Source organism: Podarcis liolepis (assembly GCF_965112155.1).
Source record: "Podarcis liolepis genome assembly, chromosome: 6".
Classification (NCBI taxonomy): domain Eukaryota; kingdom Metazoa; phylum Chordata; class Lepidosauria; order Squamata; family Lacertidae; genus Podarcis; species Podarcis liolepis.
In genome coordinates this window covers 22138495-22164630 of record NC_139559.1, presented here as the reverse complement: position 1 = coordinate 22164630, position 26136 = coordinate 22138495, and the positions used below count along the sequence as shown (strand labels likewise).

Genomic DNA, 26136 nt, shown 5'->3' with positions numbered 1-26136 from the left:
TAGTATGAGCTGCTTGGATATTTTTTCTTTAAAAATAATTCCTTTGTTTCTGAACACCGTGTCTTCAAAAGCGTATCTTCAAACTGGAGTTTTGTGGCCAAGCAAAAAAGTCACAAATTGTATTTTTCAAGTGCAAAAACAGAAATATTAAGATGTGACATGTAGAGCCTCACCCAACTTTAAAAGCAAAAAAGAAGGACCTGTCAATGAGATATTGTAAAAGACACATCCCATTTTGCCAAGCCAAAATGCTTGCCCTGATGAAATGACCCCATTAGTGCACAGTGTCATCTAGTTTTTCTTTATTCCTGTTTCTTTTTAAAAAATTATTTGCATTTTCAAAAACAGGAACAGAGAGTTTTTCTTGTGCAACAAGAGAGTACATGTACACCTGAAAGACAGGAGTGTTCCCAAGTCAAAAGAAGGATAGGTCCCTCATAAAACCATCAGATTTCCAATAAGGACCCAGCTAAACTGGTTACCTTCACCACAATTTCCATCAATGTTAAACCATACAAATAAATCAGACATGAAAGTACCTCAAGCTAATGCATCCATAAAGGAATGAGATCCAGAGCCATCCGAAAAGAAGGAACAGCAGCATTAAGGGAAAGGCAAACACAAACCAAGAGCCAAAATTCACAACGTCACACCCTGGAAAAAAGCTTTGAGAAGGAGAAAACCTGATTAATGTAAGGTGGAGAAACCCATTTGGATAAACTGAAGAAAGAATCTGAAATATGCAACCAAGGCCAGCGTGTCATACAAACATCTCGGATGTGATTCAAGACCACATCACAAGGCTGCCACTGTCACTTTCTGCAGCTCACGGACTCCCAAAGGGGGTGCAGAAGATAATCTGTCTGTGTTGTATGAAAGGGACAACTACAGTCACAAAGATCTCCTCCTTCTTTGTCCTTGCCTTGGAGTCACGTTTTTACTAGTTCAGAGTCATGTGCAGTTCTTGACTCCATAGCCTTGGGAAATCCCCATGTACATCCATTGTCAACACCAGTGTGTTCAGTTCCTCACAAGCCCTTTCCCTCCATACCTTTTGAGTTGTCCTGAAAGAATGAGATTTGGGGCAGTTCCTGTCAGCGTCGCTGTTCCACCAATACTGGCTGCATAAGGGATCGAAATGAGGAAGCCTTTCCATACATTCTTCTTGTGCTCTTCCTCCTTCTGTATGTCTGAGGAAACTTCAATTGTGACTTCCTTCTCCTCCGTCAAGTCTTTTCTTTAAAACATTACAAAAGGCAACTCTTGACATTTGTCATTTCTCATATAACTTAGGGCTCATTTGTTTGTTTTTGCTTCTGTATCTGATTGATACCCGCCCCCATTTGCCAGATAATTTGGCAAGGGGACTCATTGGTCTTCAGTTGATGGAACAGGATCTACAGCAGGTACAGTTTCTCTCTCCTCTGCAGAATGAGCTGCATCTACCCAGATTCTCTCTTGGATCCATCTGTGAAAGGTAATCTGGGCATCCTAAAGTAGGATGGACTTGGGGAGGGGCCAAAACTTGGAGGCAGACCACATGCTTAGTTTGCTGAGTTTCCAGGATCATTTACGTTTAAAAGCAGCATGGCTAGTAAAGGCCTCACCTTGAGAGCTAGGAGAATCATTGCCACAGTAAACCATGGCCTCATTTGGACATGACTCTAAATAATAGTCTAGTGTTACATTGACATGTCTGCTCCCCACTTCCCCTCACTTCCAGCATGGCAACAACATCAAAAACACTTGCTTCTGTTTTCAACTAACCAAAGTTTGAGTTACGTCTTAACCAGGAACTGGGGTTATTTGAGTTATACTATATCCAAACAAGCCAGAACTATAATCTACTGCATGATCTTTACTTGTTCAGACAAGATAGTTGAAAACAATTATGTTCATTTTCCTCCTCACAGTCACGCCAGAAGATGGGAGATGGGAGGGGGCAGGCACAAATTTAAAACCCATTCGTGCAGTACTAAACCATAGTTTTATTTATTAATCAAGCTGCAATCCTAAGCCCAGTTACGAGGGAATAAATTAAGGTTACCAGATTTTTTTCAATGAATCCGTGGACACTTTTCAACTTCAATGGATTTTGTATGGGGACTGATTTGTAAATCCGGGGACTGTTCCCGGGAAACAGGGATGTCTGGTAACCTTAGAATACATGCCCCTGACTTTAGTGGGTCTTACTTTCAAGTAGACACCATGTGATTGTGCTATTCCTTATTAAAATAATATCCAAACCCACCTTTCAAGGCACACAACCTTCTGAAGGTGGTTTGCAAAAAAAGAAGAAGTTTTGAAACACATAGAAACATCAAAACCACAATCCATAAATATAACGATTTACAATATCAGCCATTAATGTAAAGCCAGCAGTGGCTCATTCTCTCTCCCACCCCCCACCCCCCGCCCCCAAGCCCAACACATTAACCAAATGTGGACTGGAGCAAAAATGCCTTCAAAAATCTCTCAGAGACCAGGCCAAGTGTACTTCCAAAGACTTGCGGCAGTTGTTGAAAAGGGTCTGTCCCTGGCCTAGCAGTTCTTACTGGCAAGTCAGATTTCAAGGCCTCCAATTATGGTAGGTCTGAGTGCAGCCAATATTGAACTTAGTCCCTTGACGTAAACTCAATATAGTTACAATTTAGTGCAATGCTAAAGCAACGCTATAGCTTCCTTGGAGCACAGGTGGAAAGCAGCAAGTGACATAAGCAGGAAAAAGTTAAATAGGGCTTTACTCCCAGGTAAACAGCCTTAGTTCATACTCAGGAAACAGGGGAAGAATACTTTGGTGATCACCGTCCTCCTCTCCAATGCAAATCTTTGTGTAAACTTACTCATCAACATTTGCTAGAAGCTGCATCTCAGTTGGCACTGTGTGAAGTTTATTCTGATGTACAGAGGCTGAAAAAGAATAATACCCAGGGAGCTTTTTAAAATACAGAGAAACATTTCCAGAGTCATAATGACAGAAGGTGGTGCTACTATTCCTAAATCGTAACAGTTAAATATCCCAGCATAGTTGAGTTACAACAGCAGAATAAAAAGTGGGGAATGGGTATGTCTGCCAACAGCCAGAATATGCACCAGTAGGACTTGCTTCCAATTGGAAGGGTTGGTAAAAGTACAATTTCAAGGCATCTTGCTGACACCTCCTTCGAAAAGGCTAATTTATGCATCCAAATCACTCATTTGGTGCCGTAGCTTCGCACACTTGTGAGTCACTCTTGAGTCTCTCATTCTGCACTGATCAGCTGGAGTTTCCAAGATGTCACAATTAATTAAACAATTAGTTGGTCCAGTGAAGGGTAGAGTTTAGTGTGCTTTATATTTCTGCACTTCCAGGAAGCACAGAAAGATCTACCAGCTTAAAGCTGTCTTAACATAAACACAAGTTAAGCCTGCAGAAAGGTTTCATAGCCAAAGGCAGCAGAGTGATAAATCAGCCCAAATATTGCTAGGTTGTGGCTCAGAGTAGAAGAATAAGCTGCTGAAAGGAATTGCTGGTGCGTCCAACTCTCTGACTCACCCTGTTCCCTTATCAAACTGAGAAAGCAGTACCTGAGCAATGTACCAAAACATTATATACATCTATAGCTATCCAGTTAATGTCTACCATTCTGTAAATGTCATTGCTTTGTGACACTTTGGATTTCTTTCTAATGGCGCAACACATCCATCTAACTGCATTTTTTATAAGTTATATAAAGTGTGCATGTCTGCTACAAAGGAATAACTCCCTAAAAAGTGATGAGATTGGAAATCCGGGGAAGTTTATTTATTTGAAGTATTTGTTGTTCACTGTTCACTCAAAAGTCGCAGGGTGGCAAACAATAAAATCAACAATCAACATTTAAAACAAAATAAGCAAATCAGCATCATAAAATCAGAGCCGCTTTCAGTAAAGTGCTGTATTTGGATTTTTCATGATTCCTAATTAACTAAAAGATTACTTTGGAGTTTGTTTTTTCTCTTGATTCCAGAAAAATCAGCTAGTTTTATTTACTGATAAAATGTTTCGCTTGCTTGATGAAATGTCTGATCTTGCCTCCTTTAAAACTTTATTATATTATTGTGTTTTCAGCAGAAGCTGAGGATGGGGATCATTAAGCACTGGGGTGCTTGCTGTTCCGAATGGAAAAATTTCCATTTGGAAATGCTGCCCTCCTCTTACCCATTTCCCCACATTAAGACGGATAGAACATTACAAGGAACGCACCCAGCGGTCAAAGTCTGTGAACTCGTTTGCTCTGTTGTATCAGGTTTTAATACTGTTCAGTGGACCAGTGACTTCTGCATTGTCACTTCAGTGATTCAGCAACACTGACATTTCTTAATGAAGCAACGCAAATGTGTCTCAGTTCCATGACAACCATGAAAAAAGGGAAGGGATTAAAAGGAAAAGAAAGAATTCAGATGCACACACATAGCATGCCTTCTTTCCCCCTTCAGACTGAAACCATTCACATTTAGGTGGTGGTCAAGTTGGTATGATGGAGAACTTGTCATGCACGCTTAATTTGGCCCATGTGCATGTTTTGCGTAAACTGCACACTCCTTCCTATCACCTGATGCCATATGACATCAGGTGTGGAATACTTCGAGGGATCTCCTATCTCTGATCCAAGCGCTACAGTGCTAAGATAAGAGATAAGTCCACCTGCCTTCATGTCTATTGTGGGAGAGGGCATGGGTTAATGCATGCCTCAGTAAAGGAAATTGTGGACAGAGATGGGCCTGGAAAGGAAAGGAGGGACAGTATCATGCGTGGGGAGTCTGCCTCCCCCTTCAGTAACTTCACAGATTAGAATTAACGAGCAGTTTATCTTTTATGGTCCTTTTTATTCAGGCATCAGGTTGCAAGCAAAAATCCACGTCCCTCCACAAGGAGAGCAGTTGGCTACTCTAATTCTTCCCCCTTCTGTCTTGCACAACATCCTAGGCACCAATGGAAAGTCCCTCCTCCTCTCTATATCCTTTGTTCTCTAATACATTTGGATCTCCTAGTTCATGGGGAGGGAGAGTCCCCCACACTCTCTAATGGCGTCTCTGCTATCTGGGGAGCCAGTGTGGTGTAGTGGTTAAGAGCGGTAGTCTCGTAATCTGGGGAACCGGGTTCACATCTCTGCTCCTCCACATGCAGCTGCTGGGTGACCTTGGGCTAGTCACACTTCTCTGAAGTCTCTCAGCCCCACTCACCTCACAGAGTGTTTGTTGTGGGGGAGGAAGGGAAAGGAGAATGTTAGCCGCTTTGAGATTCTTTAAAGGGAGTGAAAGGTGGGATATCAAATCCAAACTCCTCTTCTTCTTCTGTCCCCTCCCTTCTGTTTCTCTTGTCATTATCTCGTAGCTAGGTAACTCCTGTCTAATCTGTTCCATGTCTGTTTCTCTCTCTGCTTCTGAGACCGCTGGAAACAAGGGAGGCGAATCTTCCCCCTCCAGCTCCTCTTCTAAGAGAAACTGATCTGCCTGAGAATGCATTCCTCAATCCTCTGCTTCCAGCCATTCCCTGACAGATAGACACATTGGAAAATAGGAGAAAGGATCCATACCAGCACTCTTTCAGAAACGGATGTGCTCTTACTAGCCATGGCATGTTAACTGCCCTGCCCTGCAACAATATGGAAGCGGAGGCACTAGACCGCTATAGATTTATAAAGGAAGTTTATAAAATGGCGCAACCAAGGTAGAGTTATTGGTGTGATGTAAAAGAGTGATGCCACTAGCACCATCCAATAGGAGCATGTCACATTTATGCAAATACCATCTACAGGGCACAGACTATCACAAAATATATCCTTTATCGGTGTGCAGGGAAGCAGATGGCAAACCTTATTTCTCCAGCAAACTCAAAGTTGCCGTTCTGAGCAATAGGGGAAATGCATATTTTCCCCCCAGCAACGTGTGCATTTACAAGTGGAATGTCCTATGGATGCCGTTGGAACACACCTCAGTAACAGATGACTTTACATTTGTCAAAAATGCCATGTTTTATTAGCAACACCCAAATGAGCCAACCAGACTGACCTTGGCTTTCCTCATTTTCCCTCTTGAGGTCCCGAGATGTTTCCTTGTCTCCAAAGAGGCTCTTCAGAACAGCCATTGCAATGGGTAGCATCATAGCGGTGGAGGCTGTGTTACTCAGCCACATGGACAGGAAGGAAGTTGTTAACATCATTCCTAAAATAAGCCTGGAGAGAGAGAGAGAGAGGGAGGGAGGGAGAGGGAGGGAGAGGGAGAGGGAGAGGGAGAGGGAGAGAGAGAGAGAGAGAGAGGCCTCATACAATTAATCAGAACAAAGCTGTCTCAGTTATATTCTGTAAGAAGTCCAATCCTGTACAACTGGGATAAATGTTAATCTGATTACACAGTGCTGAAATAGTTATGTTTCCTCTCTATTCAGCAGTTTAAAAAGTTTGGAACTTTTGGAATGATTTTTTTCTTTAAAGCATGCCTGCCCGGCCCATACTCCAACCTTTAAGGCTATGCTTTCACCAACCCAGGCCTTTGACAGAAGCACCGCCATCATGAAAAATATCTGGATCCACCAGAACAAATTCATCAGCAAATTCCACGGAGCAGGTGACTGGGCTGCTGGAGGGGGACAGATCTAACACCATAGAAACAAAGCAGGCTGGTGCAAGAGGCACAGGTCGCTTGAGCTATCCAGATTGCTTAAGCTATCTGGATTAGCTTTGGTGTATTTATTTCCCCACAGGCCAGTCTAAGTAACCCTCCTCCTCCTGCATATGGTCATAGTGCAATAAGAGAGTGCTAAAGAGTTTATATATACAGTGGAACCTCAGAAGCCGAATGCCTGTAAACTCGAATGTTTCTGGTTTTCGAGGGATTTTCAGAAGCTGAACATCTGGCTTCTGTGGCTTCTAATTGGCTGCAGGACGCTCTTCGGCGAATTGGAAGTCGCGCCTTGGAAGTCGAACGGACTTCCGGAATGGATTCCATTCGACTTCCAAGGTGTGTCTGTACATCTTCAGTCCAACCTTGCAAGGCTAGGGTTGCCGTATGCCTGGAATTTCCCAGACATATCCGGAATACTGCAGTCGACTTTCCTGAAAAATAGCTCAAAAACTTCATTTATTTTTTGGAATTTGCTAAAAAAAGAAAAGCCCTACAACTTTGCCCCCCCCCCAAGGAAAAACTCAACAACTTTTCTGTCCGGATTTTCACTGTTTGAAATATGGCAACATTAACCATGGCAGATCAGTTTTAATAGTTGATAGCAAGTTGCCTGCTGATGGAGAGCACTACTTGGCTGCCATTTTGTTTCCTCCCATGGCTCGAAAGGCTACATTTTGTCTGGGAGGTCAGCTAGTAAGCTACTAAGCAAACAAGCAAATTCCTAAATTAATCAACGTACCACAGTATCATTTATCGAATAACTATGAGGAGCCCTTTCAAACCCCACCTAAAGTCTAGCAGACCCCCTTTTCTGTTAAGCAGAAAATAGACGGCTTCTTTTCTTTCGTAAACATGGAAATCGTCATTCTTTGAGCTCTGAACTCAGTAAGCTCTTCAACTGAGCCTCTCCCCATATGAGATCCTGAAGGGAGACATTCAGTCTGACCATCTTTTAGAGCACCTGTCCATTCTTGAAGCCTCCAAATCCCTGAACTTTGGGTGATTCCAGAAGAGATCAGCTTTGGGTGCCTTTTGACTGCACTCCCACAATGACCTGCAGCAGAGCTGGTCTCCAGGATGGGATCGTGGAGCCAACCTCCTGGCAGCAATGTTGCTCCTGCTTACCTGAAGAGTGTGCGAGTGGGGCAGGGCACTAGAGAGGTCGGGATGGTGTAGGTCCACCTGTGACTTCCTAACCTTACAGCCTCTTTGCTCCACCCTTACACCATCCCAGTAAGTGACTGTGATGCCATTGCTTGGAGGTTGGCTCTACCCAACTGACCTACTCCTGTCCGGTGGACCCCACCTAGAAAAACCTCATGGAGGCCAAGGGAAGTCACTTCATTTGGAATTTACCCTAATGCTAAAATCCATGTTCCTGTCAGGAGTTCAGCCTACACTCAAGTAGGATCCTGGCAGAGCCACATGCCCGACTGGCATGTTCTCTCCTTCCTGGTCGATCGTTCGGGAGCTTCAAAAGCTTTCTTCAGTCCGAACATCATAGCGACCGATGCCAACCGACACCAGCACACTTAGGGATCCGCAGAATTTGCGCACCTTGCGTGACAGACCTCAGCAACTCAGCATTTTGGCTAATCTACTTTATTTACATATAAACACACACGGAACACTGCAACATGGTTCCCTCTCTCTCTAGCATCAGACAGCAAAGAGAAAAGGAACAAAGGACAATAGTCCCACTTCATGGAACACAGTAACACAAACATCCTGTCTCCATCACTTCCCACTCTGTGGAGTCAAAACATATCTGAGTGAACTGGACTCCTTGGTGGGTTTTGAATAAACAATCACAAACTTTTTATTGACAAAAGCTAGTCAGATAAATTAAGGATCTATACAATTTTGTAACATGCAGAGAATAACATTTATTGATAAACCAGAGAGAGGAGCTGAGGAAAGTCGGGAGGGGAGGGGTGGGTGGGTTACTTTATATGGAGGGGGAGGGGGAAATAGGGGGAATTAAGGATGATACGTTTTCTGATAAAATGTTTTGTTGAAATTCCAGTAAAAATATTTTTAAAACAAACAAAACATATACCGTCATGTGAAAGACAAAAATCCCATGACTGCAATCATGGAACAGGAATTCTAACAGTTCCTTCCCCTATGCTTGGACACAGCACAAGGAAGGAAAGGTATAACTCTCAAACCTGTGCAAAAGGCCTTTCAGTTTCCATTGGAATGCCAGTCTCTTCCACATTCCCCAAGGGCAGAAGCAATCCAACACACAGCCTCTTGGCAGCAGCAGTTCTTCAGGACAGCCTTTGATTGCTAACCATTAAATTGTCACTCCAGCTAACTTTCTCATTAAAACTCCATTTCAGGAAAAGCCTTGATTATTGTGTCAAGAACATGCTGCAGGACACCCACAATAAAACACCAATTTGGGCAGGCCCAGTCCTAGTGATTTGTGGTGGATTTATTCTGCTTTAATTTGCTCTACGGTGTTTCCCCAGTGCTACCGCGTTATTGCTGTTCAGAGAAGCTATAGTGCAGCAGAAGTAAATAAAAATAAACCAGAATTTGTGGTATAAAAAATATGCAGTTTCAGCAGGAAGTTACAGGATGTGCACTCAATGGAAATAAAGTAGTGTGACTGCCCCAACACCTTTGCAGACACAGACAGTATTTTGTGGGGTGCCATGCGACCACTTCAACAGCACCATGAGGACAAATGAACATGAATGGACAATGAAAAGGGCACCTGGATGGCCCCAAAGTTGAGCACAAGCTCATTTATTTCATTGGTTACCTGGCCGGCTGGACTCCCACCAACATAAGGATTCTCAGTGCAATCCTACGATGCAGATTCCACTCTTCAATGGCAGCCGCCATGATCAAGCCACTCAAGAAGAGGAAGTTGGTTTCTAAAAAATACTGCGGGCAAACTTTGCTGGCTGGGAGGACACTGAGGAAGGGGAAGAGAATTATGGGTAGTAGAGCGGTCACAGACAAGGGCAGAGCTTCGGTGCACCAGTATATGGCCATCAACAGAATTACGTAGAGGCATTTTCCTTCCTGCAAAGAAATCAAATGATAAGAAGTAAGAGACAATGTTATAAACAGTTTCTAGTGAGAGGTCTGCATATAAATGACAAGAGAGTACCACCATTGTAGGGCAGCCACTGAAACTGCTTCTCCATGTTCATTCACGCCATCAAAAACACCGTGCTCAGACAGCATTACCAGGAAGATGCCCTCATTCTGATGTGAGCAATCTGAAAAGGTCACAGAGAAGGAAGCTGTCCATGAAGACACATGATGCTTTGGGAAAAAGAAAAGAGGAAAAAAACCCTAATGGAAAAAGTTATGAAAACCACACATGGTCCCACTTTTCAAATTCAAGAAATCAGTTTCAAATCAAGCCACGTATACTGCAACAAAGTCAACTGAAATTATTTCTGCATTCAAATGCAGAAGCAACCTCCATGAAACAGACCCTCCAAATGTCCCTATTTTCCAGGGATGTCCCTGATTTAGAGAAGCAGTCATGGTTTCTGATTTGGTCCTGGAATGCCCTGCTTTTCTTTAGGATGTCCCTTTTTTCACTGGAAAAATGCTGGAGAGTGTGGTGTTATTCGACCCCCAAGCCATCTGAAGGCAATCCTGTATGGTGTTTTAATGTTTAATGTTTTGTTATGTTTTTATATATGTTGGAAGCTGCCCAGAGTGGTTGGGACAACCCAGTAAGATGTGTGGGGTATAAATAGCAAAATTATCATTATGAAATGGAATGTCCCTATTTTCATCAGAGAAATGTTGGAGGGTATGATGAAACCCACACCTTTATACATTTTTAAGGCCTGGCTGCAGAGACACATCAACCCAAACGCAATTCAAACGATAGATTTGTGCCGAGCCAAAAATCTGACCAATGGCTTAGTCATTCATTCGCCTTTCCTATTCCAGCTTTGGATTCCTAGAAACAAATCTAATGGAGCAATCAAATTTCCAGCCTTTCATTTCCAAGATAAAGCACTGGAAAAGCAAAGTCCACACTGTCTGTGTGTCCATGTGGTGGTCTTGGTCAAAGTGCACACGTCCCTAAGGAAATGAAGGAGAGATGTAGACAGCATCTTTTCTTGACCACCTTTGGCCAGATGAGTGTTGCAGCACCCTTCTGACCACTTCCAGATCAATGGACCAGTAAATGTAGACCCAACCATGTGAATCTGCTGCTCAGTATTGGGAAACTGAACTGCAAAATAGGATTTCTCTCCCAACAAGTTTCCATCTGCTTCTCTAAAGCAGGGGGGGGAGGCTAACCAGTGGACCTCCAGGCACTGTTGGACTACAAATCCCATCAGCCCCCAGCCAGCATAGCCAATGGTCAAGGATGATCGAAATTGTAGTCCAACATCTGCATAGCCACAGGTTCCCCAGCCCTGCTCTGTAACCTCATGGCAGCCAGCAGTCGCCTTCAACCAAGGCCTCTGAGTTAGACCACACGATTTCTGGAAAATAATTATCCCACTCGATTAAAGTTCGTATCAATTTTTTTTTGTCCTTAATACACACTTTCTTAGGAGACTTGTGATTGGGTTAATTTTCCAACTATGTAATGATTGCCAGAAACAGAGGATTTTTCCTCAGTTGCACAATCACCTTTTTTATGACAGAGAAGGAAGAAGACCAGAACATTATAAGGTGGCATCCAATTAAGTTAGTCATGCCCATTAATTTCAATGGGTCTACTCTGAGTATGACTTACATTAGATACAACCCATATTTTCCTTCTATAGAGCACTACCAGAGCTTTCTTCCTACATATCTGAACCTCTAGTGAAAGCAAGGCCTATAGAGTCACTGTTGGTTATTGGGTGATGCCTGCTTATCTGGAGACTGTCAGGAGGAGGAGGAGGAGGAGGAGGAGGAGGAGGAGAGGTCCAAATCACACAGTCCACCTGGTGGTTTCCTGTACAAATGCCACTGAAACAAATGGGATTCAGTTGTTCCTCACTAGCAACTGAGACAAAATGAAGAAATCTGTCTTCATTCAAATGCAGAAGTAACATCCATGAAAAGCCATCAGCTTTAAAGGCCAGATAATTTCAGTTCTATTCTTTATTTGATAAATTTATTGCTTCTCCCTGACAAAACAATTTACAGGAGCCTTGATATACAAAATACAGTATGCAATATTGATCCATTAAAACAAACAATGGGGGGGGGGGAATCACCCATCATAATAAAAAATTATCCTGTCCACAGAAGAATACAAAAAATAAACATCCATAAATCAAATTGTTAGTGCTCTCCCAATAATTTATTCGATTTAAGCCCAGTTTTCAGGGATATAAAGGTAAAGGTACCCCTGACCATAAGGTGCAGTCATGGACAAGTCTGGGGTTGTGCGCTCATCTCGCTTTATTGGCTGAGGGAGCAGGCGTTTGTCCGCAGACAGCTTCCGGGTCATGTGGCCAGCATGACTAAGCCGCTTCTGGCGAACCAGAGCAGCGCACGGAAACGCCGTTTACCTTCCTCCTGGAGCAGTACCTATTTATCTACTTGCACTTTGACGTGCTTTCGAACTGCTAGGTTGGCAGAAGCAGGGACCGAACAACGGGAGCTCACCCCATAAGGGGAATTCGAACCGCCGACCTAGGCTCTGTGGTTTAGACCACAGCACCACCTGCATCCCTTTTGAGGGATACCCCACCCCCCAAAAAATATAACGCCATGGTGCATCTACATCAGCACAACCGGACGCTTTCATCTGCCCCAGCAGCAGCAAAACATGTCTCTCCCATATCAGTCTCTACAGCCACTTCAGGCACTGCTGCCTTCCAGTAGTTTGATTTCACCCCCAAAGGCACACTCCTTCATTGTCTCTCAAGACAGATGGTTGCCAACAATATTGTATCTCCCAGGCAATTCAAGCAATCAGAAGAATGGTTGCCAGGAGACATATGAACTCACCTAACTCACACCATTAAGCACAGAATTCCTAACTAATGTCTGCAGGTGGCTTCCTGTCTCCATTTTCTATGAAATCCTCTCTTAGTTTAAAGGTGAAAATATGCACATTTTTATTTATAGACAAATATCCTTGCAATCTTTAAATTCTGTTTTCTGTCATTGCAGGAACTGAACATTCTTTTTACATTTATAAGTCTAGTTGTCAAAGTGTCATTCAAATGTAGTTCACTACGATCATAAGTTTTAGGTTAAATAATAATAATAATAATAATAATAATAATAATAATAATAATCACTTAACAGGAAAACAAGCCAACTAATTTCTAGACATTTAAGAATGGGTTAATGGGAACAGAATAATAAAAAGCCTGTGTTATTCTGTCATTTTTTTCTTCAGTAATGCACATCCTTCCTTTCCATCACATAGACAAGAATAGGTATTCTGAATTTTCCCCTTATATATATTGGATTTATAAAGAATTTACAGGCTTAACCTAATGATTAAATTCACTACTTCCTTTATTAATATTAATAAAATATTATCAGCTGCTGTGCAATGCCTTGTTTTAATATTCCACAAATGATTAATACCCATAGTATTTCCCCTCTCCCCTTCTCATATTTTGCTATGGTAAATTTCCCTCTGTCGCCAAACTGTCATAGGAACAAAAAGGATGCACACCTTAGTACTTTTTAATCAATGTGTTAAAGAGCCATCAGTCGTGGTTGAAATAAAAGCTGCAACATGTAAGGCACAGCCATGTGCCCCACTGACTGGGGAGGCTTAAGAGCCAGTTTAAGCGCTCTGCATTGGCAGATTTGGGGTATATGCCAATGCTAGGATAGCATCATCTCAGTATAGTGGTACCTCGGGTTACAGATGCTTCAGGTTACAGACGCTTCAGGTTACAGACTCCGCTAACCCAGAAATAGTGCCTCGGGTTGAGAACTTTGCTTCAGGATGAGAACAGAAATCGTGCAGCAGCGGCGTGGCGGCAGCAGGAGGCCCCATTAACAAAAGTGGTGCTTCAGGTTAAGAACAGTTTCAGGTTAAGAACGGACCTCCGGAACAAATTAAGTTCTTAATCAAAGGTACCACTGTATATGCCTACCGCCAGCAAAGTGCTAAAGGTGAGGTGTGTAAGAGAGGTTCTGAGGAAGACGCAGACCTAGGGTTCATCCACATTTTTGCTTGCCCCATATTTTGATTGTATCATGTACCACAGCTATACCTTGGGGAAATCCGATCTTACCCACTGAATTGGGTCTTATCAGGGCCATGCTTCATCTGAACTGAATGCAACCCCTTGCCCTCTGTGCCAGGGCCCCGGGTGCTTTTCAGCAGTGCACTGTGGCGCCACTTTTGAATGGGAGCCGAGCTTCTGGCCTCCTGAAGTCTGGCACCAAGACCGCTGCTCACTTTGCCTTCAGGCCTGGTCAAGACAGATGGCAATGCAGTCTCAAATATCACAGAGGAGTAAAATCTGGATATCCATAATTCCGCAGTCAAAGGGTACGAAAACAGGCAAAGAAGAGCACACAGGAGCACATGCAAATTCAGTCCCATGATTATGTATGAATTCATGTAAGGGTCCATGTCAGGTTCATGTAATTAATGTCACATCTATTTTGGTTCTAAATAGGGTCAAGAAGGATGGCGGCTAACAGATTGAGGTTGAATCCTCTACAAGTGCTCTAAATAAAATGAATGAATCCTCTGCCTTTCCAAATAAGAACTTTCAACGCCAGGAAAGATATATAGAACAGTAGGCCCTGCTCGTCTAAAGAAACAGCCTCATAATAATCGAGGTCACAGTTCATATATCATTTTCTTTCTTGGCCTCAAAGGATTCCCTGAACTCAATTATTGCTAAGAGCCTCCTCTTGAGCAGAAAGACCTACATCACTGCTGCTTACTTCAGAACTGGGTATCGCTGACACAGAGTCCCATTTGATGGTGGAGTGGCAAGCTCCTTTTGCACACCTCATTAAGAACATCCCCTGTGCTCCCTTACCAAAAACATTGCTTTTCCAACCTGCTGCTGCCCTGTCTGCTCCTCCCGCAATCATTTGTGCCATGGAGCAGAAGGGCTTGCTGACTCCTTCTGCTCCAAAATCAAGGAGCTCCTAGCATACACAGGTGAGAGATGAGTGCAGGGTGGGGAACAAAGGTGGACAAACTGCCCCAGAAGGAGCACAACATGTCCCCCACCAGAGATACTACCCCCATCCAACGCCCAGTACACAAATATGCAACATAAAGGACCCTCCTGTTGTAACCCAAGCCTGCACAACCTGTTATCCACCAAGCCAAACGCAACCAACCATCTATGGCAGCCTGAATGTTTTGCAGGCTCAAGTAGGAAGTGAAACAGGACGATTGGTAAGCTTCTAGGGCAGGGTTTGGAACCTGTAGAGGAGTCCCAGTTTTGTTGGACTCCAACTCTCATCAGCCCCCAGCTAGCATGAGTGATGATGAAGGATGGTGTGGGACAACCAGCGATGGTGGGAGATGTAGCTCAACAACACTGAGAGGGCCACAAGGTCCCATTTCCTGTCCTAGTGCCCCCATAGATGTCCTATGGGTTGCGCTCAGCTTGGCAGTCACAATTGCATGGTTCTGCTGCAGTGCAGAAAACCAGAACAGAACAAAACACCTCTGAGATTCAGCATAAAATGTGCCAGAATCCAAGTACAGCATGAGGAATACAATACCTATTATTCATCTGAAAGCTGAGCTCTGTTTGATGAGAATATTCTGCCATTATAAGACAGCTCACACCTCTACATTTGGGCTTACAAGTTCAAAAAGCATTAGAATCTAATAAAGCTGTTTATTCAGCTAATGTACGTGTAGCAAACTAATACAATGAGATATTTACAAGCCCCCAAAAGGAATTAAAATATCCATTATGTAATCCTATTTCTACTCTTTGAGACAAATGAAACTGTACATAGGCACTTTGAATTACCTAAATTACCTCAAGAGCAGCAACAAAAGGAAATTACCAACAATAAAACCCTAAAGGAGCCCTTCCATCCTACATGCTGTGGTAGCAAATGAAATTTCACAAAGCCATCTTATTCCAGTGTTGAGGATACAGTGAGATGAGGAATAAAGTTCTGTGTCTACAGAAAGACAGCACCGAAGTAGCTGTCCTGAGTAGATATGCTACATGGGAAATGATCACAACTCTTTCATCAGGCCTGTTTGTTTCAAGTACACCCCCGTTCTCTCCTCTGTGCCTCCTTCCCATCTCTCCTGTCAGAACTAAAGATATTTTTTTTTGCACCTTGGGTGAATTAAATCCTTCCCTTTTGACTTACTGCATGCTGAGCAGCAGAACATTCAACAGCGCATAAAATGATCACAAGTAGATTGAGGTGCTAAAAATACCTGCCCTTTATAAATAAAGCTTAAGAACTAAAGGTATGTCTAGCTGAACACCCTCTTTCCCAGGGGAAACGCCTCTGGGAAGCCCATTTGCAATGGAGAAGACATCAATAGCCCTTCTGGTAATTTAGAGACCAAGCGCCTCTGAAACCTGGATGCTGCATTTAGGGGCATACAGAATCAGCATCAGCATCATTATCATTTTATATAGGTAAAGGACCCCTGGATGGTTAAGTCCAGTCAAAGGCAACTATGGGGTGCAGCACTCATCTTGCTTCAGACCAAGGGAGCTGGCGTTTGTCTGCAGACAGCTTTTCCGGGACATGTGGCCAGCATGACTAAACCACTTCTGGTGCAACTGAAAACGCTGTTTAGCTTCTCGCCACACCGGTACCTATTTATCTACTTGCACTGGTATGATTTGAATTGCTAGGTTGGCAGAAGCTGGGACAGAGCGGATTCGAACTGCCAACCTTCTGATCGGCAAGCTCAAGAGGCTCAGTGGTTCAGACCACAGCACCACCCATCTGTCTGGGTTGCCTCAGGCTCAGCCTCAGCCATTCTGGGTGGCTTTAAAACACATTCAGCACAATGATTTTCCCCTGAAAGAATCCCCTCACAGAGTGACAATTCCCAGTGAACTACCATTCCCAGGATTCTTTTAGCGAAGCCATGTGTCTTGAGAGTGGTTTAAATGTTGTGGCAGACATTAATGAAACTTATCCTCCATGAATAAAGGGTCCCATTTTAAAGCCATCTAAGATAGCCATTGCATCTTGCGGATGGCAGCAAATGCCATAAATTAATCACACATTGTGTAAAGCACTTCCTTTTACCTGTCCCTTTTACTGGAAGTCCCCAAATTCCAGCATTACAAGACATGGAGAACTGCTTATCTCCATTCATTTTTTTCCACATCACACATACTTGTGTAAGCTTCTATCACATCTCCCCATGCTTGGCTTTTCTCCACACTAAAAAGCCTCAAGTCTTTGTAGCCCTTCCTCATAGAGAGCGTGTTCCACAAGTCTGATTGTTTTGGTTTCCATTTTCTGCCCCCCATTCTGCCTCGGCCCAGTATACCTGATGGAGCGTCTCCACCCCCATCGTTCTGCCTGGACACTGAGGTCCAGCGCCGAGGGCCTTCTGGCGGTTCCCTCATTGCGAGAAGCAAAGCTACAGGGAACCAGGCAGAGGGCCTTCTCGGTAGTGGCGCCCGCCCTGTGGAACGCCCTCCCATCAGATGTCAAAGAGATAAACAACTACCTGACATTCAGAAGACATCAGGGAAGTTTTTAATGTGTGACATTTTAATGTATTCTTAATCTTTGTTGGAAGCCGCCCAGAGTGGCTGGGGAAACCCAGCCAGATGGCCGGGGTACAAATAATAAATTATTATTATTATTATTATTATTATTATTATTATTATTATTATTCTAGTTCTTCAAATTTATTGACTGATGGATTGCTTTCTCCCATTTGCAAATCTGCCCACGCTCTGGACAGCTGGCAGAGAGTGGAAGGTTCTCTCTTACCTCTTCTGGAATGCATGGAATATTGCCCATCCATCAAGCTGCTAAGCTGCCACTGTGCATCTTGTTGTCTAAGAGTACATTCATCTCAGCAGGTTAAAGCACAGCAAGGTCGTTCATCACCACTACCCGCTGCATTTCAAGCCACATTTTCACTGTGCTGTTCACGTTAAAGGGAGTTGGTGGGGGTATCTTCACCCAACCTGCAAGACATTTTTGGTTTCCCTGCCCCTGTGACATTCCCCATGAAGTCCTCATTCATTAAGCTGTCATGTGCGCATGTGCACTCATCTGAGCATGCTCAGTGCCTGTTGTGGTAATGTGAACCAACCCTTTGCTCTGCTTCTAGTTTTCTAGTTGGATTGAAGCTGGTTTGCAAAATAATAATAATAATAATAATAATAATAATAATAATAATAATAAATGCATCAAGTAGCCATTTTTGTCAAGAAACTACAGGATCAATATGGATTGGCTAATGGTATGCAAATTCAGTTTCAAAGCTAACAATGGGAGCCTACTGGATGGAGAGTATGTCATAATGTGAACATACTCTAAAACCAAACCACAGCTTTCTTTCTGAGCCATTCACAGCACTGGGGCAAGCATCTTTTTAACTCTAGCACCCTGCTTGCCTCTGCAGTCGGGCCAGTCCTAACACAGATTGCAAGCTCCTTGGGGCAGGGACTTTTGCCAACGTTGCTTTGTAAAGAGCCATGTACACTGATGAAACACTCATAGGAATCACAGCATCCTGGGAATGTGGTTGCGGAGAAACGCATTGGACCTAACATCTCTTTTTGGCAAAAAGGGCTTTGATAGGGAAACGTGTCCAAGCAATATACTCAAGAAACAAACACGTACTAACTTATTTATTTTTTCAAATTCCCATATTCTTTACAACGAAGCTAGAAAGTTAACAAATCCACAACCAAAGAGGTTGAACAAAGTCCAGAGGTGAGAACAGCCCTCCTAGAACATTCCCCTTCCAACAGCCCCTTTCTGGTTAAGCTAATGGCAAGCGCTGTTAAACAGATGTGTTTGCATCTAATATGTACTTTTTGGAACATGCATATTGCATCAGCTGGGATGGGGGAGTGGGTTGCAGGGGGGATTTTATCATTTTCTCCCTTGAGAAAATCACTCTTCTGTAGCTGGTATTTCCTTTGGGGGAAATCCCCCATTAGTGCCAATCTACTAAGGTAGAAAAGAATTGCATTTGCTCTCCATTTCTGATCTGATCCCATAAATTAAATTAACAACTTTTCCTGTCCTCCACCCTCAAGCTGATTGCCTTAAAACACACACACACACACACACACACACACACACACATTTTAGAAGCAAATATGCATTCAACATCATGTGTAGCTTAGTCCTTAAGAACAGAATATACTTTGAGCAACTATGGGTATTTCCATACAGGTGTTTATTGTGGGATCTGCGTTACTCATGCATGCAAGGTTTTTACAGCCTGCATATGGCAGCATCAACACCAATATGCATTTTTCACCTCCGTTTAATCTGCATTTACTCTTCCTGCTGAAAAACCAATGAATTTTAAGGGGGCGGGGGACACCTGTTACTAATGACCTGTTTGCAATATTTGAAAGGCTTGTTTGCAACATTAAAACTCTTGTCTGGAATCACACCTCCTATGTAGTAAACAGGTTTCATAGACTGGCAAAGATGCCATGCCACGCATTGGAAACCAACATGGGGCTTGGAGGCAGATGGGCCAGGTTCAAATCCCAGCTAAGTCTGACCTGCCCCAACTTTTCCTAGCTTTGGGAAGTGGTGGAAGGAGCTCAAAAGACAGTGCAATATGGTGGGCCAAATCAAATACGCATATGCCCCTTTGCTTGTTTTCGACCCTTTTTGGTTTGACAGATTTGTGTCAAGTTAGAGAAAGTCTGTCAGGAAAACAAGGCTGCCAAAAGCTTCACTAAATGGTTGTCACAGAAATGTCATCTTCCCATCCCCCATGTGACCTGGATGATATTGTAATCATTTCCAGCGAATCTGCAGGGCTCTGCCGAACAAACCAGAGCAACGTCTGGAGGTTGGTGGGGAGGGATGAAGCAAAGAGTTTAAGCTGTGAGCTGAGAGAACCTATTCAATTCTTGATGTGGAGGGGGGAATTTTCCATGATAGCTTGCCCTGTTTGATGGGTGGGGATGCAGCTGAGAGCGGTATCAATATGCCGTGGAATAACAGTCCTGTATGTATTCAGGAATGGCAAAGATGCAAATAAAGGCACTGTGGGAGACGCATAATAGCTTGGAAAACAGAGGTGGCGAAATCCATGCACAGCAGCATAGACTGTCCAAGAGTGAAACAGACAATAATCTGGCAGAGATTTAAGCTTTAGGGGCAGAAGCCGTAGACGAGACCAGAAAGAAAAGGCATGTACCGCTGGAGACTGAGAACTGTGTGTCCCAGTTGCAGATCCCTTCCATGCCAATGAATGCAGCTCTGAAAGCCCCAGTCCAAACTTGGCAAGGAGAGATGGACCATTCTAAGCATATGAGGAAAAATCTGCACCATTCCCCACCCCCACCCCATTTATTATTTATTAAAGTTATGGTTTCCATACTACTACATTAATACAAACCATTTACAGGTGTTACACAAACAGCTTAAATCGTAAGTCTGTAATTAAAGTCCCCCTGTGGCAGGAAAAGCTGCAGGGAATTAGAAAGTTGCCCATCAGCCTTGCCTTATGTATCTCCACTCCAAAGAAGGCACATGATTCTCAGTCTGCACACTTGCCTAGGTGTAAACCCCACAGTGCAACCTCCTTCCAAGTAAACATGCATAAGGTTGCACTGTTCATCCTTCGTTGATCAGGCCCTCTGAAGCATCTGTGAACGAGCACCTTCTGTATAAGCTGTGAGGGGAAGCATTTTGGAAGCAGAACCGAGAAACAGAAACAAAGAATGGGTGATGTGGTGCCTTTTATTGATCTGTGTAGCTTGGAGAACTGGAAGAAGAAAAACTGCCTGGAAAGGGCATTCAATGGAGCAGCAGTGGACAAGGCCTAGGAGTTTCTCCAGGGAATTATTTCCCTGTGAGGTGGGTGACAATGAACAAAGGGCAGCTCTTGAAGCAAAGATATATGCTTTGTGAGGATTTTCTGTTACAGAATGGAGTATTCTCCAGTAACCTGGGATAGGTGTTACTTTCCTGTGGCAGAGATGGGGACCCCATGTTGTTGGGCCCCAATTCTCATTCAACATGCCCAATGGTTAGGAATGGTGGGAGTTCTAGGCCAGCAACATCTGGGGTTGAACCCTGTTGGCTACCCCAGATAATGACAGATGGATCATGTTACCATCAAAAAACGCACTGCAACAGTAATTGCAGGGACTTTGTAATGACAGTAATTACAAGGGTGGACTTTGGTAATCTTTGGTAGTATGGTGCCCTGAGCGAGGCCAAAATCTGACAACCCTCAATGGATCTTCTCCATGATGGATCTTCTCAATTTTGCACCCCCTCGGCTCAGTGCCCTGTTCTGGGGAACTGCCTGCACTTCCCTAAATCGGGTGCTGATCCCATATTGTAGACTCAAAAGTCTGTGCTAATAAGAGACTTCTGAAAAAGTTTAAGACGAGGCAGCTATTTAGTTGGGGCAGGGAAGAAAGATTGGCTTTGGGGGAAGCAGTGGATCACTTGAGCTTTATATGGTCAGGGTGACATTTAAAAGTGACATGATGTTGGAGTTGGTCCTAGGGTTACAAAGTGGCAACAGGGTAAAGGCGCAAGGGGATTTTTTAAGAGGATGGTCATTTTGTTTGGAGGAGCGGATATTCCTTGAAGGGGGCAACTAGGAAAAGGCTATTGATAAGGTAAAGGGAAGGGGTAGAGAGTTGGGTGGGACAGGGAGGGATTTTTCTACGGACAGCAGACCAGCCGATTTCTTGGAGAAATACTCTCCAAAACTGAGAAGGGGGTTTGGGTTTAGTTCATTGTCTCCTGCAGACAACCTGTTATGTACTGAGTTTTATATTTATTGATCATTCCTCCCAATTTACTTGTACAAAGCTTAAGCAGAGGTTAGACTGTCTCTGGTCATTCTCAAGCATTTATCCCAATTTGAGGGGAAGTTACACAGTAAGCATTCATTCAGGCTTGCTTGTGCAATGTTTATGCGTCTTCCCATTAATCATTCGGCCATCCCACACTTTTCCCCACCACTTTCTCAATAGCAAAAAGTCCAATTTTTAAAAATAAAAAAGGTGGGTTTGTTGCATGCAGTCAGCAGAGCAGGTTAATCCACTTTAATTGCACACACATACATTTCTGATAGGAGCTTCAATCCCACCCACCCCCAAAATAGTAACAGTCTGGAGGTAACCTGAGTTCCCTTAAGGACAATGAGCATGTGGTTCCTTGGTTGGAAGCAACATTAAGCAGGAGGTGACAAAGAGATGATGGACCAGAACAACCATCAGTGTGGCAACCTTTGGAGGCCGGGCTATAGGTCAGCGGTAGAGCATCTGCCTTGAATGCAGAAGGTGCTGGGTTCAATCCCCAGCATCACCAGGTAGGGCTGGGAGAGGTTCCCTATCTGAAACCTTGGAGAGCCACTGTCATTCATATTGAACTAGATGGACCAGTGGGTTTGACTTGGTCTAAGGCAGCTTCCTATGCTCTTCCTTAACTTGAGTTTCATTAGGAGCCACAGTTCCCTACAAGTAGTCAAAGTGCAGGGAGCAGAAGGCTCTTGTGAAATATATGATGTGAATATTGGGGAGTGCAAAGAGCTGCTGCTGGAAGTTATTTGGGTTGGCAGGATAGATATTAGGGAAGCAGAGAATAGCGAGAGCAGAAACCGTAGTATTATCTTGACAGGGATTAGGGAGGTACAAGGAGTTAGGGCAGAGGGCAAGGAGCTATTCCCAATAGTCTGATGACTGTTGCTGAATGAAGGAAGTATCTGAGTACTTTTTGCAGGAAACTGGTTTTCTAAAGGGGAGTGCAGCATTTCCAAAAACAGAAGATGGGGAGGGTTCTTGATGGGAGAAGGGGCTAAGAAAGGGAGGGGGTATTAATTGAGTTGGAGACTCAGGTGGTGCTAAGGATAGTGGGTGACACAATGCTGGTCCCCCCTCTTCATGATAAGTCACCTCCGCCTTAAAACGACTGTGTGACAATGTCAACAGACAGAAAGTCAACAGGTGAAGCAACAGGGAACTCACCGCCTGTTGAAGCTGCGCCTGCTGCACAGCTGTTGAAAGGAAGGAAAGGCTCCTTGCAGAAAGCGGGGCAGAGCAAGATGGAATGGGCTGGTGGCTACACTAGAAGCAGGAGTGGGGGTACAGCCACTTTTGACTAGGGCAAAGAAGGAAGTGGGGGGCGGAGAGGAGGAGGAGGAAGCCCCCTTGCAGGGTGGCTTTTACGGGGGGCGGGGTGGGGGCAAAGGGTTACCTTGGGGGGCAGGCTGAAGAGGACAGGCAGCAGCACCAGCGGGGTGCAGAGCAGCACCAGGTAGCGGCGGATACTCCACACTTTCTTCACTAGGGCTCCAAGCGCTGCCATAATAACCCGACCGTACCGGCTTGGGAGAGACCGGCCGCGGCGCCCGCGCCGCCGCTTTATCCCGGGGGAGGGAGGAGGGCGAAGGAGGCAGGGCTCTTACCTAGGGGCGGCGGCAGGGAGCACGGGGCTCGCCGTCCGCCAGCCCGACCGACTCCCACCTCCCGCTCCATCGGCGCATCCAGAGAGCCAGGAGAGGGAGCCGCGGCCGTGACCGCCTCCTCCTCCTCCTTCAAGGGACCGCCTCCTCGGGGCTGCCCCCTCGCCCACCCCGCTCCAGCCGGAGACCGAGGAGAAGCGAGCAAGAGGCTCGTCGCCACGTGGAGCGCAAAGGAGCGCAGCTTTGGAGTCGGCATCCGCCGAGCGCGCTGCGCGTCCTTCGAGCAAGGCGCGCCAGCTCCAAAGTTTCGCTGCACGTCGGGGACCACGGAACTTCTCCTTGGCTGCTGTGGCGCCAGGACAACAGTTGTAATAGTGGGGAGGCAGGAAAAGAGGAGAGTGAACAGCCAAACCCGAGGATTCAGGGGTGCAAAGTTGGATAAAATGGGGGGGCAGGTAAGCCCCCTCAAATATTTTAGGGGCGGCAGCGAAGGGACCTCGACTTCAAGAAGTTGGCTCCTATGCACGGATTTGTTATTTCTCCTCTCCAGTTCTCTGAACAGAGTTTAACCTGTCAGGGGCTTTCGTTGTTGCATCTGACCCTGCCATTTTCTCGACTCTGGAGGCGAATATGTCCTGTGAGCAGTCACCCCCTTGGGGAGAGGTGCGGTTCCTTCTGCGTCCACGGAATGCCGTTTTCTAATTGGAAACCTTACCTTTTGACCCAATCTTTATTTATTCATTTAGAGCGTATGTGCCCCTGTTCTTCAGCCAAAGAAAGAAAGAAAGACTCCCAGAGTGGCTTACAATAAGACAGTGCCTGCCCGTAGGCTTACAATCTAAAAGACACAGCACAAAAGGAAAAAGGGACAGGGGCAGGAAAGGAAAAAAGCAAACTCCACTGCTAACCCTTAAAAGTTAAGTAATAGTTCTTACACTGACCAACTTGGTGTTGTGTTTCCTGGAACAAACACTGCAGGCTACTTCCAAACAGTACAAGGTTAGTTCTTTGTACTTAAAAAATAATAATAATAATTCTTATATTCTGAAAGGAGTCACCTTTTGCCTGATGATGTGAATGAACTAATATATATTGGCAATCTTGGTCCAACTGCATTGGCTGCCAATGAGTTTCAAAGTGCTGCTTTGACCTATAATGCCTTAAACAGCTCAGGGGCCAATTCTTGTGATGATGGGGCTGCCCTCAAATGCCTCCACATTGCAGCTGCTTGAAAAAAAATCAACAACTCAGGTTGCTTTTACAGGCTTGTCATGCAGATCTCCTAGTATGTGGCTTGACTCTGTGCCACTAGACACATGTGCCAGCAGGAAGCTGTATGCTCGGTCCTTTTTAAAAAACAAACAAGCGGAGATAATTGTTCACTCAAATTCTGTGCATGGCAATTCTGAAACCTGTATTCTTGCACTTTTGCAAGCACTTGCGCTCTCTCCCCCCCCCCCCCCGTTTCATTTTGCTCCGGCTGTCAGAGTGTAGTGCTGTCCGGGCAGGACTTTCGGGCAGAAGTTTCAGGCTCCACAACAAAGAATGTGCAGAAGGCCTGGCTTATCACATCTTAAAGCAAGTGAAGTCATACACATTACCACCTATTGAGACACCCTCACAAGACAACTGAGCACAGAGTCTAAAATTAGCTAATGGCACCACTGTCTGGTCCCCTCCCCTTTCCCCTGGCTTTGCCCCTCCCCAGTGCCAGATTTACATATAAGCTAAACAAGCTATAGCTTAGGGCCCCACCCACTCTCTTGAGACCCCCCAAAAAAATTAAAGGTAAAAAAACTAGATGTACATTTCCACAATACAGTGGTACCTCTGGTTATGTACTTAATTCGTTCCGGAGGTCTGTTCTTAACCTGAAACTGTTCTTAACCTGAAGCACTTTAGCTAATGGGGCCTCCTGCTGCCGTTGCGCTGCCGCTGCACGATTTCTGAAGCAAAGTTCTTAACCCGAGGTAATATTTCTGGGTTAGTGGAGTCTGTAACCTGAAGTGTATGTAACCTAAAGCATATGTAACCTGAGGTACCACTGTATAATATAAAAAACAAATAAAATAAAACCTACATATAACAACAGTATTTTGTGTTGTGTAGACTCCTATGATGTAAGTAATGGGCCCCGCCTGCTAGCCTGCTCCCTAAAATATCACTGGTTTGCTCATTTCTATATACAAAGGTACACAAAAAACAGCGACAATTTGTTGTTGACAAAGGACAGCTGGACATATAAAGGGCCCCATTACCTTCAGTAGCTTAAAGGTAAAAGTAAAGGGACCCCTGACCATTAGGTCCAGTCGTGGCCGACTGTGGGGTTGCGGTGCTCATCTTGCTTTATTGGCCGAGGGAGCCGGCGTATAGCTTCCAGGTCATGTGGCCAGCATGACCAAGCCGCTTCTGGCGAACCAGAGCAGCACAAGGAAACACTGTTTAACTTCCCGCCAGAGCAGTACCTATTTATCTACTTGCACTGGCATGCTTTCGAACTGCTGGGTTAGCAGGAGCAGGGACCGAGCAACGGGAGCTCACCCCGTCACGGGGATTCGAACCGCCGACCTTCTGATCAGCAAGTCCTAGGCTCTGTGGTTTAACCCTCAGTGCCACCCGTGTCCCTTCAGTAGCTTAGGGCCTGATCAAACCTAAATCCGGCCTTGCCCCTCCCTTCCACAGTCACACCTAACTTAGCAGTCTTACTCAGGGCTCAGGGCCCTTTCCCGAACTGGTGTTTTACTATGGGTGCATTTTGCACCACCTCTTGACATAATAATGGGGCATTCCTGGTGGATTTGTTCTGCTTTATTAGCTGTCCTGCAGTGCGTTCCCAGTGCCTCCACATTATTGTTGCCCAAGGGAACCTATAGCGCAACAAAAGGGGAACGAAAAACAACGACACCCTGAATTAAAAATTGTGGGATTTCAGGAAAGTTGCAAGAAATGCGCCGATTGGAAACGAAGCAGTATAGCCACCCCCA

At 44.7% G+C, this 26136-nt stretch overlaps 1 protein-coding gene across 3 annotated transcripts in view; it reads right to left on the bottom strand.

Moving 5' to 3' along the window:
- Positions 1-23130, bottom strand: part of SLC13A3 (solute carrier family 13 member 3) — a 43638-nt gene extending 20508 nt beyond the window's left edge. Inside the window, exons 1-6 of one of the 3 annotated variants that reach the window (XM_083508080.1) lie at positions 22945-23130; positions 9419-9684; positions 6034-6197; positions 2844-2910; positions 1052-1237; positions 540-665 (exon numbers count right to left, since the gene is read on the bottom strand). In XM_083508080.1, coding sequence (XP_083364206.1) covers positions 540-665; positions 1052-1237; positions 2844-2910; positions 6034-6197; positions 9419-9684; positions 22945-23055 — 920 coding nt within the window. In that variant the 5' untranslated portion in view covers positions 23056-23130. Of the gene's footprint in view, positions 1-539; positions 666-1051; positions 1238-2843; positions 2911-6033; positions 6198-9418; positions 9685-9775; positions 9790-11978; positions 12475-22944 lie in introns of those variants that run through there. The other 2 variants (XM_083508082.1, XM_083508081.1) reach the window with 2 other exon arrangements.
- Between the last annotated feature and the right edge of the window lie 3006 nt (positions 23131-26136).